General features: G+C 39.4%; 1 protein-coding gene across 11 annotated transcripts in view; it reads left to right on the top strand.

Annotated features, from left to right (window-relative positions):
• Pign (phosphatidylinositol glycan anchor biosynthesis, class N) overlaps positions 1 to 15,967 on the top strand; it is a 130,856-nt gene that overhangs the window by 19,046 nt on the left and 95,843 nt on the right. For all 11 annotated transcript variants that reach the window (XM_087581099.1, XM_087581095.1, XM_087581096.1 and 8 more), the window contains 5 exon segments: positions 5,063 to 5,187; positions 6,206 to 6,336; positions 7,565 to 7,681; positions 10,204 to 10,244; positions 13,735 to 13,794. In XM_087581099.1, coding sequence (XP_087437225.1) covers positions 5,063 to 5,187; positions 6,206 to 6,336; positions 7,565 to 7,681; positions 10,204 to 10,244; positions 13,735 to 13,794 — 474 coding nt within the window.

The following is a 15,967-nucleotide window of genomic DNA, read 5'->3' as shown; positions in this document are numbered from 1 at the left end:
GGTCTATCTGTCTGTCTCTGTACCAATACCATGCAGTTTTTATCACTATTGCTCTGTAATACTGCTTGAGTTCAGGGATAGTGATTCCCCCTGAAGTCCTTTTATTGTTGAGGATAGTTTTAGCTATCCTGGGTTTTTTGTTATTCCAGATGAATTTGCAAATTGTTCTGTCTAACTCTTTGAAGAATTGTATTGGTATTTTGATGGGGATTGCATTGAATCTGTAGATCACTTTTGGTAAAATGGCCATTTTTACTAAATTAATCCTGCCAATCCATGAGCATGGGAGATCTTTCCATCTTCTGAGATCTTCTTCAATTTCTTTCTTCAGTGTCTTGAAGTTCTTATTGTACAGATCTTTTACTTGCTTGGTTAAAGTCACACTGAGGTACTTTATATTATTTGGGTCTATTATGAAGGATGTCGTTTCCCTAATTTCTTTCTCGGCTTGTTTCTCTTTTGTGTAGAGGAAGCCTACTGATTTATTTGAGTTAATTTTATACCCAGCCGCTTTGCTGAAGTTGTTTATCAGCTTTAGTAGTTCTCTGGTGGAACTTTTGGGATCACTTAAATATACTATCATATCATCTGCAAATAGTGATACTTTGACTTCTTCTTTTCCAATCTGTATCCCCTTGACCTCCTTTTGTTGTCTGATTGCTCTGGCTAGAACTTCAAGAACTATATTGAATAAGTACGGAGAGAGTGGGCAGCCTTGTCTAGTCCCTGATTTTAGTGGGATTGCTTCAAGTTTCTCTCCATTTAGTTTAAAGTTAGCAACTGGTTTGCTGTATATGGCTTTTACTATGTTCAGGTATGGGCCTTGAATTCCTATTCTTTCCAGGACTTTTATCATGAAGGGGTGTTGAATTTTGTCAAATGCTTTCTCAGCGTCTAATGAAATGATCATGTGGTTTTGTTCTTTCAGTTTGTTTATATAATGGATCACGTTGATGGTTTTCCGTATATTAAACCATCCCTGCATGCCTGGGATGAAGCCTACTTGATCATGGTGGATGATTGTTTTGATGTGCTCTTGGATTCGGTTTGCCAGAATTTTATTGAGTATTTTTGCGTCGATATTCGTAAGGGAAATTGGTCTGAAGTTCTCTTTCTTTGTTGGGTCTTTGTGTGGTTTAGGTATAAGAGTAATTGTGGCTTCATAGAAGGAATTCGGGAGTGATCCATCTGTTTCAATTTTGTGGAATAGTTTGGATAATATTGGTATGAGGTCTTCTATGAAGGTTTGATAGAATTCTGCACTAAACCCGTCTGGACCTGGGCTCTTTTTGGTTGGGAGACCTTTAATGACTGCTTCTATTTCCTTAGGAGTTATGGGGTTGTTTAACTGGTTTATCTGTTCCTGATTTAACTTCGGTACCTGGTATCTGTCTAGGAAATTGTCCATTTCCTGAAGATTTTCAAGTTTTGTTGAATATAGGCTTTTGTAGTAAGATCTGATGATTTTTGAATTTCCTCTGAATCTGTAGTTATGTCTCCCTTTTCATTTCTGATTTTGTTAATTTGGACACACTCTCTGTGTCCTCTCGTTAGTCTGGCTAAGGGTTTATCTATCTTGTTGATTTTCTCAAAGAACCAACTTTTGGTTCTGTTGATTCTTTCTATGATCCTTTTTGTTTCTACTTGGTTGATTTCAGCTCTGAGTTTGATTATTTCCTGCCTTCTACTCCTCCTGGGTGTATTTGCTTCTTTTTGTTCTAGAGCTTTTAGGTGTGCTGTCAAGCTGCTGACATATGCTCTCTCCTGTTTCTTTCTGCAGGCACTGAGCGCTATGAGTTTTCCTCTTAGCACAGCTTTCATTGTGTCCCATAAGTTTGGGTATGTTGTACCTTCATTTTCTTTAAATTCTTAAAAGTCTTTAATTTCTTTCTTTATTTCTTCCTTGACCAGGTTATCATTGAGTAAAGCATTGTTCAATTTCCACGTATATGTGGGCATTCTTCCCTTATTGTTATTGAAGACCAGTTTTAGGCCGTGGTGGTCCGATAGCACGCATGGGATTATTTCAATCTTTCTGTACCTGTTGAGGCCCGTTTTTTGACCAATTATATGGTCAATTTTGGAGAAAGTACCATGAGGAGCTGCGAAGAAGGTATATCCTTTTGCTTTAGGATAGAATGTTCTATAAATATCTGTTAAGTCCATTTGGCTCATGACTTCTCTTAGTCTGTCTACGTCTCTGTGTAATTTCTGTTTCCATGATCTGTCCATTGATGAGAGTGGGGTGTTGAAATCTCCAACTATTATTGTGTGAGGTGCAATGTGTGCTTTGAGCTTTAGTAAGGTTTCTTTCACGTATGTAGGTGCCCTTGTATTTGGGGCATAGATATTTAGGATTGAGAGTTCATCCTGGTGGATTTTTCCTTTGATGAGTATGAAGTATCCTTCCTTATCTTTTTTGATGAATTTTAGTTGAAAATTGAATTTATTTGATATTAGAATGGCTATTCCAGCTTGCTTCTTCTGACCATTTGCTTGGAAAGTTGTTTTCCAGCCTTTCACTCTGAGATAGTGTCTGTCTTTGTCTCTGAGGTGTGTTTCCTGTAGGCAGCAGAATGCAGGGTCCTCGTTGTGTATCCAGTTTGTTAATCTATGTGTTTTTATTGGGGAGTTGAGGCCATTGATGTTGAGAGATATTAAGGAATAGTGATTATTTCTTCCTTTTATATTCATATTTGGATATGAGGTTATGTTTGTGTGCTTTTCTTCTCTTTGTTTTGTTGCCAAGACGATTAGTTTCTTGCTTCTTCTAGGGTATAGCTTGCCTCCTTATGTTGGGCTTTACCCTTTATTATCCTTTGTAGTGCTGGATTTGTAGAAAGATATTGTGTAAATTTGGTTTTGTCATGGAACATCTTGGTTTCTCCATCTATGTTAATTGAGAGTTTTGCAGGATACAGTAACCTGGGATGGCATTTGTGTTCTCTTAGGGATTGTATGACATCTGTCCAGGATGTTCTGGCTTTCATAGTTTCTGGCGAAAAGTCTGGTGTGATTCTGATAGGTCTGCCTTTATATGTTACTTGACCTTTTTCCCTTACTGCTTTTAATATTCTTTCTTTATTTTGTGTGTTTTGTGTTTTGACTATTATGTGGCGGGAGGTGTTTCTTTTCTGGTCCAATCTATTTGGAGTTCTGTAGGCTTCTTGTATGCTATGGGTATCTCTTTTTTTAGGTTAGGGAAGTTTTCTTCTATGATTTTGTTGAAGATATTTACTGGTCCTTTGAGCTGGGAGTCTTCACTCTCTTCTATACCTCTTATCCTTAGGTTTGATCTTCTCATTGAGTCCTGGATTTCCTGTATGTTTTGGACCAATAGCTTTTTCCGCTTTACATTATCTTTGACAGTTGAGTCAATGATTTCTATGGAATCTTCTGCTCCTGAGATTCTTTCTTCCATCTCTTGTATTCTGTTGGTGAAGCTCGTATCTACAGCTCCTTGTCTCTTCTTTTGGTTTTCTATATCCAGGGTTGTTTCCATGTGTTCTTTCTTGATTGCTTCTATTTCCATTTTTAATTCCTTCAACTGTTTGATTGTGTTTTCCTGGAATTCTTTCTGGGATTTTTGCGATTCCTCTCTGTAGGCTTCTACTTGTTCTCTAAGGGAGTTCTTCACGTCTTTCTTGAAGTCCTCCAGCATCCTGATCAAATATGATTTTGAAACTAGATCTTGCTTTTCTGGTGTGTTTGGACATTCTGTGTTTGCTTTGGTGGGAGAATTGGGCTCTGATAATGCCATGTAGTCTTGGTTTCTGTTGCTTGGGTTCCTGCGCTTGCCTCTCGCCATCAGATTATCTCCAGTGTTACTCTGTTCTGCTATTTATGACAGTGGCTAGACTGTCCTATAAGCCTGTGTGTCAGGAGTGCTGTAGACCTGTTTTCCTGTTTTCTTTCAGCCAGTTATGGGGACAGAGTGTTCTGCTTTCGGGCGTGTAGTTTTTCCTCTCTACAGGTCTTCAGCTGTTCCTGTGGGCCTGTGTCTTGAGTTCACCAGGCAGGTCACTTGCAGCAGAAAAGTTTTTCTTACCTGTGGTCCCAAGGCTCAAGTTTGCTCACGGGGTGCTGCCCACGAGCTCTCTGTGGCGGCTGCAACCAGGAAGATCTGCGCCGCCCTTTCTGGGAGCTTCAGTGCACCAGGGTTCCAGATGGCGTTTGGTGTTTTCCTCTGGAATCAGCAATGTGTGCAGCGTGTAGTCTCTTCTGGTTTCCCAGGCGTGTCTGCCTCTCTGAAGGTTTAGCTCTCCCTCCCACGGGATTTGGGTGCAGAGAACTGTTTATCCGGTCTGTTCCTTCAGGTTCCGGCGGTGTCTCAGGCGCAGCAGTCCTCCTGCTCCTTGGCCCTCCTCTACGGGAGCCCAGAGGCCGTATACAGTTTCCTCTTGGGTCAGGGATGTGGGCAGGGGTGGGCAGTGTTGTTGGTCTCTTCCGCTCTGCAGCCTCAGGAGTGTCCACCTGACCAGGCGGTGAGGTCTCTCTCCCACAGGGTTTGGGAGCAGAGAGCTGCTGCGGGCCAGGATCCGCGGGTTTGGGACTCCTGGTAAACAGCGGAATTGCCCGGTCCTAGAGTAATTTTGCCTCTGTGTGTCCTGAGTTCACCAGGCAGGTCTCTTTCAGCAGAAAAGTTGGTCTTACCTGTGGTTCTGAGGCTCAAGTTTGCTCGTGGGGTGCTGCCTATGAGCTCTCCGCGGCTTCAGCAACCTGGAAGATCTGCCTTGATACAATCTTCTGACCTCTATCTCTTCTGACTCTCTCTCTCTCCTGACTGTCTCTCTTCTGACTCTCTCCCCCTCTCTCTTCCCGTATTTCTTGTTTTTAAAAATCCTAATAGTTCTGTGGTAATAAAGGTGTGAAATTAGGCTCCTTTTCTTTAATAGTATACAGTAGCTGAATGTTTATTTGAACAGAAATATCTGAATTGATAACCAAGAGTTCATGCTTTATATTTTAAAGACAAAATGAAACAAAATATGATGATTTAAGTTATGCTTATTTATAAATTTAAATAAACTAAATTATTCTCCACCTGATTTGTTACCTGTAGGACTTCTTTGATGCTGCAAGAAACAACCAATCTTTGTTCTCAAAAGTAAATGAAGAAAAAGTCGTTTTTTTCTTACATTTATTAGGAATAGATACAAATGGACATGCTCATCGACCATCATCAAGGTAATTTGAATTTGGTGTTCTCTTTGATCTTGTTTAAGATATTGGTATAGTTTGGGATTTTCTTTGTAATCATGACAACAGAACCAGTACTTTATGAAAGTGCTATCCTCTGTGGTGTTTTCAGTTATATGATGTATAGTTTGATACTGGTTAAATGGCCTGTGCTTTGGCTGTGCTGCACATTAAAACAAGCGAAATAATGGTTTGTATTCATTTGTCAAGGCAGAGGAAAATATCTCAAGAACCCACATTTTAGGAGTGTTCCCAATAAATCTCAAAGCACAAACATTTTATGGTATGGATTTTATAACAGATAGAATGTCTTTGAGTGTTTATTTAACAGCATTGTATTCAGCAAACAATTGCATAAAGTGTTTATTACTTCTTTAGTGGTCGTCTCAGCTTTGCAGACCATAAGAAAGAAGAAGTCATTTTAACTTTTATTCTTTATTTTGAGTTGTTTTTCTATTAACTCTAATGTGTACTGTTTAATAACCAGCATGAATATCTCATATTCCCCTAGTTTAACATGATGCAGTGTTTTCATTAGTGGAATATATTCATATTAAACTGACTTGGTGTAACTATATGAGAAGCTTGAGTATAATTTGTTCTCAACAGTGTAGTAGATATAAATCACAAGTACTTTCTAGTATGGAAAAATTCTGTATTGTAAATAATTATACTTCCCTATTAAGGGTCACCAGAACAGTAAAGTTTATCAGATGCATAAAATCGAAAGTCTTTATTATCCTATTTAGAATTTTATAAGTGTTCACTGTAATATATTTACTAATCAGTACTTTCCTTTTAACATGTCTATGAAAAGTATTTCAGTTTTTTAAAATTTATTAAACAAAAAATTAGTCTTATGAGAGGCTCTGACTTAAAGTAGTAAAGATTAAATCTGAAAGCATTTCTTCAGTTTTTGACCTTAAATGTAATGAATCTGAATTGAATAAATTTGATTTCTATAAATTAATTTAATTTATTGTCCTTTCTATTTTTTTGTAAACAGGGAATATAAGGACAATATTAAAAAAGTTGATGATGGAGTGAAGGAAATTGTATCAATATTCAAGCATTTTTATGAAGATGATGGGAAAACAGCATTTATTTTTACCTCTGACCATGGAATGACAGACTGGGGTTAGTCTGTCTTTCATTACTACTTTAATGAAAGTAGTAGCAGATGTAGCTTCCAAGTATTATGTTCAGAAAATCAGCTGTCAGCACATGATTGCATGTTTAAAATGTCTGACCTTCCTGAGTGTGAGACGAACATAATCTCATTTACAAATGAGGAAGTAGAACAGAAATTGTACCTGGAATTTACAGGCAAAGCGAGTGATGCTACTTAGCGCGTATATATGTCTGAGGGCTGCCTTGGACAGCACAACTCCGTGCTCCCTGGGAGGTTCCCAATGGAGTTTGTGCTTAGATGATGGGACATCAAGATGAGGTTTGACCTCTTGCATCGTAAGATGAAATTCGAGTGAGCTGGAGTCCATCTTAGAAAGGACTGCTTTTAGCTGTCCCATTTACAGAGAGGCTGGAACAAGGATTCTGTGTGAGTTACTTGTGCATAACTGTGACTAAAATACATGAGAGCAACTTAAGAAGAAATACTTCCTTTAGCTCACTGTTTTAGAGGATTTGTTGTGGTTGGTGGCTTGGACAGAACTCGTGTTGCTGGGTATTTGGCAGAGAAGATTTTTTTTTTTTTACCTTGTAGCAGATAGAAGCAAAGATAGAGAAATAGGGATGGGGACAGGTTCCTACCCTCAAAGGCATACCTCTGGTGACTAATTACTCTAGCTGGCAATACCATAATGTTTCTCCAGCCTCCCAAAGTCTCAGCACCAGCTGGGCACCAGGTATTTAATATGTGAACCTGTGGGGAACATTTTATTTTCATACCATCGTGAATCTTGCTGTCCTGTTCATACCACTGATCCCAGCTGGGAGATGATTCCCCTGAATAATTTTTCCCTGCTCTTTCTGCCTCTGTCTGCCCTGGCTCCTTCTGTGATTTACAAGTGATATAGATGTCCCCCTAATGGCTGAACGTTCAATAGCCACCTGTTTGCATTGCTTGAGCAGTCGTGTGTCACTGCAGTTACTGCTGCTCAGTGTAAGAAGCGCTTTCTTTGGCTAAAGCTGACAAAAGATAATGCATAGATAACAGCATTGTTATTGAGAAGACAACTGAGAAGTCATTATATCCATTTAGCAAAAGAGCAGTAGTCACCATGTCTGGGCCATTGGCTTTCCCAGCCTATACAGGGATGGATTCTTACACCAAAGCATTTAGAGGTTATTTTGCCATTGTCAGTGATTGTATGCTCAGTCTTATGACTCGATGTCTTCGCCGTAGGTTCCCATGGGGCTGGTCATCCTTCAGAGACTTTAACTCCTTTCGTTACTTGGGGAGCTGGAATCAAATTTCCTCAAAATGTATCAGCTCAGCAATATGAGGATGAGTTTTTAAAAGGTACAAACATTTGTTTTTATTGTCATAAATGCCTATGTATCTAGCATTTAGAATAATACTAGAAGTAAACTAAGTGGACTTTTCAATTAGTTTCTTTTTCAAATCACTTCGGATTGTTTTAAATCTCTTAACGTGTAGTGTTATTTTTGTCACTGTTATATGCAGATTCTCCAAATCAAGGAGTTGGTTAGCTTTCTCTCTCTCTCCCCTCCCCTCTTCCCAGAACCATGTGTTGAACATATCCCTGTATACCACTAATAGCAAATATTTTGGCCTTCCTAAATGTCTAAGAATTGGAAATTTTAATCTCATTTTTATTAAATTATATTAAACAATTTGAGTATCAGTAAATAAGAATAAAATAAATAATGCACAGTTTCTTAGAGGTAATTTATTAAATTGATTACAATTTTCTAACTTAAGCCTCCCTAAAACAGCATTCTGTTAATCATGAGATTGCAGTATCTAAAAGTGTCTGTCCCTTATATGAAAAGCTAAATGTAATGCCACGTTATTTTTGTTTGGACAGAATGGCGTGTCTTCATGTAAGTCATGGTGCATTTTCCGTTATGCTATTTATGTATTGTTAGTGCTGGCAGAGAATACCAGGCAGGCCATAGGCCTACAGAGGAAGTATTTGACAGAAAGGCAGAATACAGCGATAGTAAGCTGTTAGGATTCCTCCAGACTTATTTAAGCACAAATGACAAACTTAAACTGTTCTTTTTTGATGTTTTTAAATGTACTATGCTCTCTTTGGGATAGTTGTTTCCATAGATCTTAGTACTAGCATAGGGGTGTCTAGCTCATGGTTCCCATGTAGCCCAGGATTGTTACAAATGCTCAACCCCAAATCACAAACTAACTGGTAGGCTTGTTTAAAACATAGTATTTGTTTGTTTGTTTGGGTTTTTGAAGCTCAATTGAGCCATTTTTGGTCATGAGCTTTGAAGAGGATGACATTGTGTCCCAGTGGCCTGTAAAGCAGATGTGTGTTTACACTGTTCATGCCATGGAAGCTCTTGCCTAGTAGAGTAAAGCTATTATAAACAGTTATTCATTATGAGTAAGTGCTCTCTTAGTTATGTCAATTGATGTGGTGTGCATCATGAGCAAAAGCAGTGTGGGACAGACTGTAGCGTAAGATCCGATACCCTGAGTCTAATAGAAGGTAGAAAATATGCTTGAAGCACAGACACAGGAAAGAACTTTCTGAGCAGGCATCCAGTAATGGAAGTATTAAGACCAACAACTGATAAATGGGGCCACATGAAAGTAAAAACGTCTGTACAGTAAAGGCCGCCATCATTCGGACAGAGAAGCAGCCTACAGAATGGGGAAAATTCTTTACCACATATATATCTGACAGGAAGTTAGTAACTAGATCTCAAAAACTAAACACAGAAAGTTCTCAAAAGATGAAATACAAATGACTGAGAAATTATTTTTTTTTAATATTCAAATCTTTAGCCATAAGGGAAATGCAAATCTAAATTACTTTGAGAAGACAATCTTAGCTTAGTCAGAAGCTCCAAAACACAAATGACAACAAAAGCTGGTGGGGATATGGGGAAAGGGAAGGCTTGCGGCTAAAGTTATTCACTTACGCAGAACGTGGCTTATGTTTCTTATTCACTGCTGGAGCACAAACAGCTCTGGAAATCAGGGTGAGGTTTCTCAAAAAGCTAGAAAGAGTGCCCTGTGAAGGGGTTTTAATAGCAATTTCACATACTGTTTTTAAAATGTATGAATGATCTAGGAGCCTCACAGCTAGACTTTTAACCAAGAACTGTCCACCCAGTGAAAGGGTAGGCGGGTGGGAGGCTGTTGGCTGCTGTGCTGTGTGTCACCTCAGCAGCTGGTCAGCTGTGGTGAGAAGAGCAGCTTGTCAGCTGTGGTGAGAAGAGCAGCTGGTCAGCTGTGGTGAGAAGAGCAGCTGGTCAGCTGTGGTGAGAAGAGCAGCTGGTCAGCTGTGGTGAGTGGAGCAGCTGGTCATCTGTGGTGAGAAGAGCAGCTGGTCAGCTGTGGTGAATAGAGCAGCTGGTCAGCTGTGGTGAGTAGAACAGCTGGTCAGCTGTGGTGAGTAGAACAGCTGGTCAGCTGTGGTGAGTGGAGCAGCTGGTCAGCTGTGGTGAGAAGAGCAGCTGGTCATCTGTGGTGAGAAGAGCAGCTGGTCAGCTGTGGTGAATAGAGCAGCTGGTCAGCTGTGGTGAGTAGAACAGCTGGTCAGCTGTGGTGAGTAGCTGCCTTGCTGTCAGTTATCATTAGGCTTGTACTCCCCTTTTTGCTTCCTTGGATGTTGGGGCATTATGTCTCCTGAACATGTTAAAGGTTTAATAAAGCATAGAAAATACTAAAGATTTATTTTTATTCCCCTGCTATTTTAACATTTCTCTTTTTTTATATTGGTTGAGAGAGAGGTTTCCAATACTTATGCTTTACATGGAGTGTTCAGCACTCCTGAAAATAAGACAATTTGTTCTCGTTAAAAATCTTAACATATTTATGTCCCTGTCATTCAGAATGGAGATTGGAAAATTGGAAGAGGCAAGATATCAATCAGGTATCCTTTCAAATTTAATTATGTTATTTTCTATAAGAAATTTAGAGAAAGATTGGCAGTAATAATAATTGTAGTAGTGGCAATATTTTCTAACATTCCTGCTATTGAGACTACTTTCAGTGCTAGTGCTTTGGCCTGACTAATCTTGTGTCAAACAAACAACAACAACAACAAAAACCATGTGGGTTGTTGAGATGCCTACGTGAGTAAAGTGCTTGTCACATGAGCTTGACTGAGTTCAATCCCCCAGAATCCCAGTGTGCAGACATGAACTGACTAGCATGCTGTCCTCTGATCTCTACATGTATGCTCCCTTCCCGTCCTCCATCTTATACACAATAAGGAATAAACAGTTTTTAAACTGTCACTTGAAACCAAAGCCTCTTTCCAGGGGCCTCAGGCATGCAAGAGGTCTTACTGTGAAAAAAGACCTGAATACAAATTCATAGCACCCAGTAAAGTCTCTGCATGGCTTCGTGCTCCTCTACACTTAGTGTTGAGAGGTGAAGACCAATAAACCTAGGGGCTTGCTGAACTGTTAGCCTGTATGCAGACTGTCTCCAGTTAAGTGAGTGAGCCTGTCTCAAAACAGAAGATGCAGAGCAATAGAAGCAGATACCCCCGGATCCTCCTCTGACTTCGTCTGTTCTATACATGCATGCATTCTTCCAAATATGTGTGTACACCACATCTTCACCTGAGGCTTCTTCCAGGTACTAGTCAGTTGTTCTGTAAGTCTAAACTTCCATACTTAGTAAATTTCTTCGATTTCCTGTAATGATTGCATTGCTTACGTTAAGCAGACGTGCAATAAAATTTCCCCTTAGGTGTTTCCTGGATCTCACTTACTGTTTTTTCTCTTGTTAACAGATACTTCACTTTTTACTGTATTTTAACCTTATGAACAGCAAGTGTGACAAGAGTTTATATTACTTATCTACAGATCTTTTGTTAAGAGGAGAGTGTGTGTGTAACTTAAGAAAGCTACACTGGGCAGTGGTGACTCAGTGCTTGGGAAGCTGATCTCTTTGAATTTGAGGCTAGCCTGGTCTACAGAGCTAATTCCAGAACAGTCAAAGCTACACAAATAAAACCCGTCTTAAAGAAAACAGAGCTAGACAATGTTACGTGTAAATGCAAAGCGCAGGGTTAAAGCTGGTTAAGTAGCTTCTTCACTGTTTGTAGAAGGGTCACCATCACTGGGATGTATTATGAAAGTGGCAGGTAGCTTGTCTTCTAGGTCACACACAAGGTGACATTTTTATTAAGGATGGTAAACCACAGTTTAAGGATTCAGTTTCTTATCTATCCTTTGTAAAGCTGTTTCTAGGAGCATAATAAAAATAGGTTTTTATTTCCTCTTAGCATTAATGCATGATATTGAGGAAAATGAATATATATAAACTTAAAATATTAAATTCACTAATTTATAATAAAAAAACAGTCTTAAGGAATAGAAATGATTTGAAGAGTATCATACAAAAACATTTTTTTATTTATACCAAAAGTAGATCTTAGTCAAAAACTGAATGTAAAGTTTGTTTTCTGAAGTTCCAATCTGTTGGGTAATATTTGTGGCATACCAGTATGTTAGATGAGAATCTTTGTATTCAGTCCTCCAACCAACAATCAGATGCCCACTGTGCCATGTTTGAAGTGGGGTAGTTGTGAGTAAAAGCAAGCACGTGCTGTGACCTGGATGCTTCTGCTGTAGAGGAGAAAGCTGGCATTGTCAAAGCATTGTATAAGCAAATGCGGAACTAGAACTGTAAATACTGTAGGAGAGGCCCATAGGCCTGAGAGCATGGGATGTATATATCTGGTAAACTCTGCTTAGCAAAGGTTCCTAGAAGGTTCAGGGTTGAGCTGAGATTAAAGAATAAGCAAGAGTAATAAGGCCAGGTCAGTGCAGAGCTTTTCTGGGAAAGGAGCAGCATGAGCACAGGGCTTGACATAGAAGACACTTCATGTGCTGAAGGGTGGTAGAAGTGGCTTGTATTCAGATCACAGAGACCATAGGATGTCAGCCAGAAACAATTAGGGACTGGTTTGTTAGGCCATGATGGCTCTTGGGGACTTAATTCCAAAAGCTTGAGGAAGCTCTTGAATGTGTGTGTGTGTGTGTGTGTGTGTGTGTGTGTGTGTGTGTGTGTGTGTGTGTGTTTGTGTGTATCTCTGTGTATCTCTTCTATGTGTTTGTGTGTGCCTGTGTCTGTATGTGTCTTTGTGGCTGTGTGTGTCTCTGTCCCTCTGTGCCTCTCTCTCTCTCTCTCTCTCTCTCTCTCTCTCTCTCTCTCTCTCTCTCTCTCTGTGTGTGTGTGTGTGTGTGTGTTTATCAGTGTCTGTGTATGTATCTGTATCTGTGTCTCTGTGTATGTCTCTGTCTGTGTGTGTGTGTGTGTGTGTGTGTGTGTGTGTGTGTGCGCGCGCATGTGTGTGCATGTATAAGAATTCTCAGGTTTTAGGATGAATAGATGAGATGAGTGGGAGAGACAAAATGTAAGGAAGCCTTTAAATAGCATTGGTTTTCTGGGACTGGCATGAATCTGACACCTTACAAACTACATTAAGTGAGGAACAGAGAGATACTTTAAAAGGAGCACCAATGAAACAAAGGGAACTCAAAGTAGGCACTAATGGGGCCAAGAAGAGACTTTATCCCATGGTCACTGAGAGAGAGGCATGGTAAGAGCATCAATTGTAACTGCCCTTCACTGCAGGTTATTATGTGCTAGGTACACTGTAAGTTTATCTCATTTAATTCTGCTGTCATTTCCTAAGGGAGAGACATATTTACCTGATGGGGAAGTCTAAAACCATGCTGAGGTTTTCAGTGCTAGCAAGCGAGGATTTGAAGCTGTCTCATCCAACTTCTAAGTATTTTACTACTTGGCAGATTTTTGAGGACTAATATAAATACAGCCAATTAAATTTAGAAATATTGAGGTTGTTAGTTCCCTGTAGAGATTAGTCTCTGAATGATAATAGGTCAAAGTGGATTGCAGTAGCTGAGGCATGGGCAGTGAGACAAAGAATAACGACAGAACATGAACAGCTCCCTGCGGTGAAGGTGGAGTTGAAAATGGAATACCCATGGTGCCATTGGGCAGTCTTCTCCACTGCTTGGCCAGACTTCCTTCCGATGGGCTTTCTTTAGTGCTTGTGCACATGTCTCCAGATAAAATGGACCCCCCATTTCTTTTATAGCCATCAAAGTCTTCTTTTACACAATACTGGAAACTTTATACAGAACTGTCCGGTTCTAATAGGGCAAATGATTCTTGTTCGACTTTGTTTTGTATTGATGACCTTTAATAGTCTTTCTTCAAAGTTCATGAATTTCCAACATCTGGCATTTAGAGACACTGCTATATAGTAATGTATATTATTGCTTATAATAAATATAGTGATAGTCTGTAGTTGTATGAGAGGATGCAATTTGCTGGTTTATCCATGTAGACTTACTAGAATTGAACTCTTCCATTTCTAGGCTGATATTGCACCACTGATGGCATCCCTTATTGGAGTCCCCTTTCCTCTTAATTCGGTGGTAAGGAATAACACTTATTACAATTGTTCCATATAAAAATAAAATTTATCTTTCATGTGCCTCTGTATAATCTGTACTTTTAAAACTGTATTCCTTCTACATATCTATATCTAATACCTCATAATTGAATATATGCTATATAACATGGAAGAAAGCTTACCTTTAAATGTTTCACTTCAGGACTTTTTTCTTTTTTAAAAAAAGATTTGTTTTATAAGGTATACAGCATTCTGCCTGAATGTATGCCTATGGGCCTGAAGAAGGCACCAGATCTCATAGATGGTTGTGAGCCACCATGTGGTTTTTGGGAATTGAACTTGGGACCTCTGGAAGAGCAGACAGTGCTCTTAACCTCTAAACCATCTCTCCAGCCTCCAAATGTTTTATTTCTTTTAAAAATATATGATTTTTTCTATTCTAGTAGCAAGTGATACACACACACACACACAAATATATATATGTAAATACATATATGAACGTGTACAACATTTGATTATAAGCAACAGAAACTGAATCCATTTAAAGGAGAAATTTTTGAAAGGATTTGAAGGTTTGCCAGATCACATAGATGCTTGAAAATCATGTTTGGAAATCAGTAGGAACCACGAGGTCCCTGCATAGCTGTGATGCTCAAGGCTCCAGCCTTAGGGTAGGACAAAGTTATACTTGTAGCTGCTGCGTTCTGACTCTCAAGAACCAAATCCAGATCGTCTGTCTTAGGTATCTGCCTGCCCTTCTACAGAGGAGGATAGGACCTGAGATTACAGTTCCACCATGCTTTATCCAGAGTGGAAGACCCTCAGCAGGAAGCAGTAGTGCTCTGGGAGTGGGTCCGAGCAGGGCGCTGGAGCAGGGTGCTGGTGGCGCATGCCTTGAATCCCAGTGCTCTAGAGGTAGAGGCAAGCAGATCTCTGATAGTTCGAGGCCACTCTGGCCTACCAAGTGAGTTCCAGGACAGCTAGAGCTGTAACACAGAGAAGCCTTGTCTTGAAGAATCACCAACAACAACAAAAAAAGGGGGGTGGGGCTCAAATGGTGAAAGCTACAACCAGCCATACTTTCTAGGCAAATTTATGTTAAAATTAGGATATAATTCAGAACTTTAATAAGATCTTGACTGCCATAAGTGTGTGTTAATTTTATTCTTAAACTGAGTTGAATATCTTTGTCTTACATGTATCTTATTTATGTCCTTTTGTCTTAAAAAAGTATTATAGCAGTGGCCATTACAGTGATTATTCTTTGTGTATAGCACATTTAGTTCACTGAACATATAACAGTCTGACTAACATAGTTCTATTAGTCAGTTTTCTATCACTAGAACAAATTTACTAGTTATCAGCTTATGAAGAAACAAAATAAGAACAAACAACAACAAAATGTGTTTATTTTTGGCTCACCAGTAGTAAAGGTTTCAGTCTGTGTTGACACATGGTGGCAGGAGGGTGTAGCTAACTAAAACCAAAAAGGCTTGCCTTGTGACAGAGAAATCAAAGGACCAAGATGCCCTAGTCTTTTTTTTTTTTTTTAAAGATTTATTTATTATATAAATACACTGTAGCTGTCTTCAGACACACCAGAAGAGGGCATCAGATCTCATTACAGATGGTTGTGAGCCACCATGTGGTTGCTGGGATTTGAACTCAGGACCTCTGGAAGAGCAGTCAGTGCTCTTAACCACTGAGCCATCTCTCCAGCCCTGCCCTAGTCTTATAATAGGGTGTGTCCATAGGGACCCAAATGACCACCCCCAAAGTTTCTGTCATTTCTTATTAGGTCTTACCTCCTCACTCTTCTGTCACCTTTCAATAGCACCAGGCTGGGGACCAAGTCTTTACTCATGTGGTCATTCAGAACATTAGGGTACAAACCATAGCAGTAATCTGCCAGTGTTCAATTATAAATGACTTTAATTCATCTCATTTGTTTATTTACTTCATTATTTCTGCTTTATTTCCATTTAATCCAGTAATTTATTTTACTTCTGTTTTTTTATTTGAATTTGTGTACGTGCGCGTGTGTGTGCCACATGTGTGTACTGTTCAGGCATTTGTAAGCTACCCAATGGGGATTCTGGACACTGAACCTTTGTCCTCTGGAAGAGTAACAAACTTTCTTAACCACTGAGCAGTAAGCACTCTTTATTTTTTAAATGTTATAGATGTGTAGTTTA

The sequence above is a fragment of the Rattus norvegicus genome, chromosome 13 (assembly GCF_021556685.1).
Source record: "Rattus norvegicus strain SHRSP/BbbUtx chromosome 13, alternate assembly SHRSP_T2T, whole genome shotgun sequence".
Classification (NCBI taxonomy): domain Eukaryota; kingdom Metazoa; phylum Chordata; class Mammalia; order Rodentia; family Muridae; genus Rattus; species Rattus norvegicus.
This window is presented reverse-complemented; position numbering and strand designations above follow the sequence as displayed.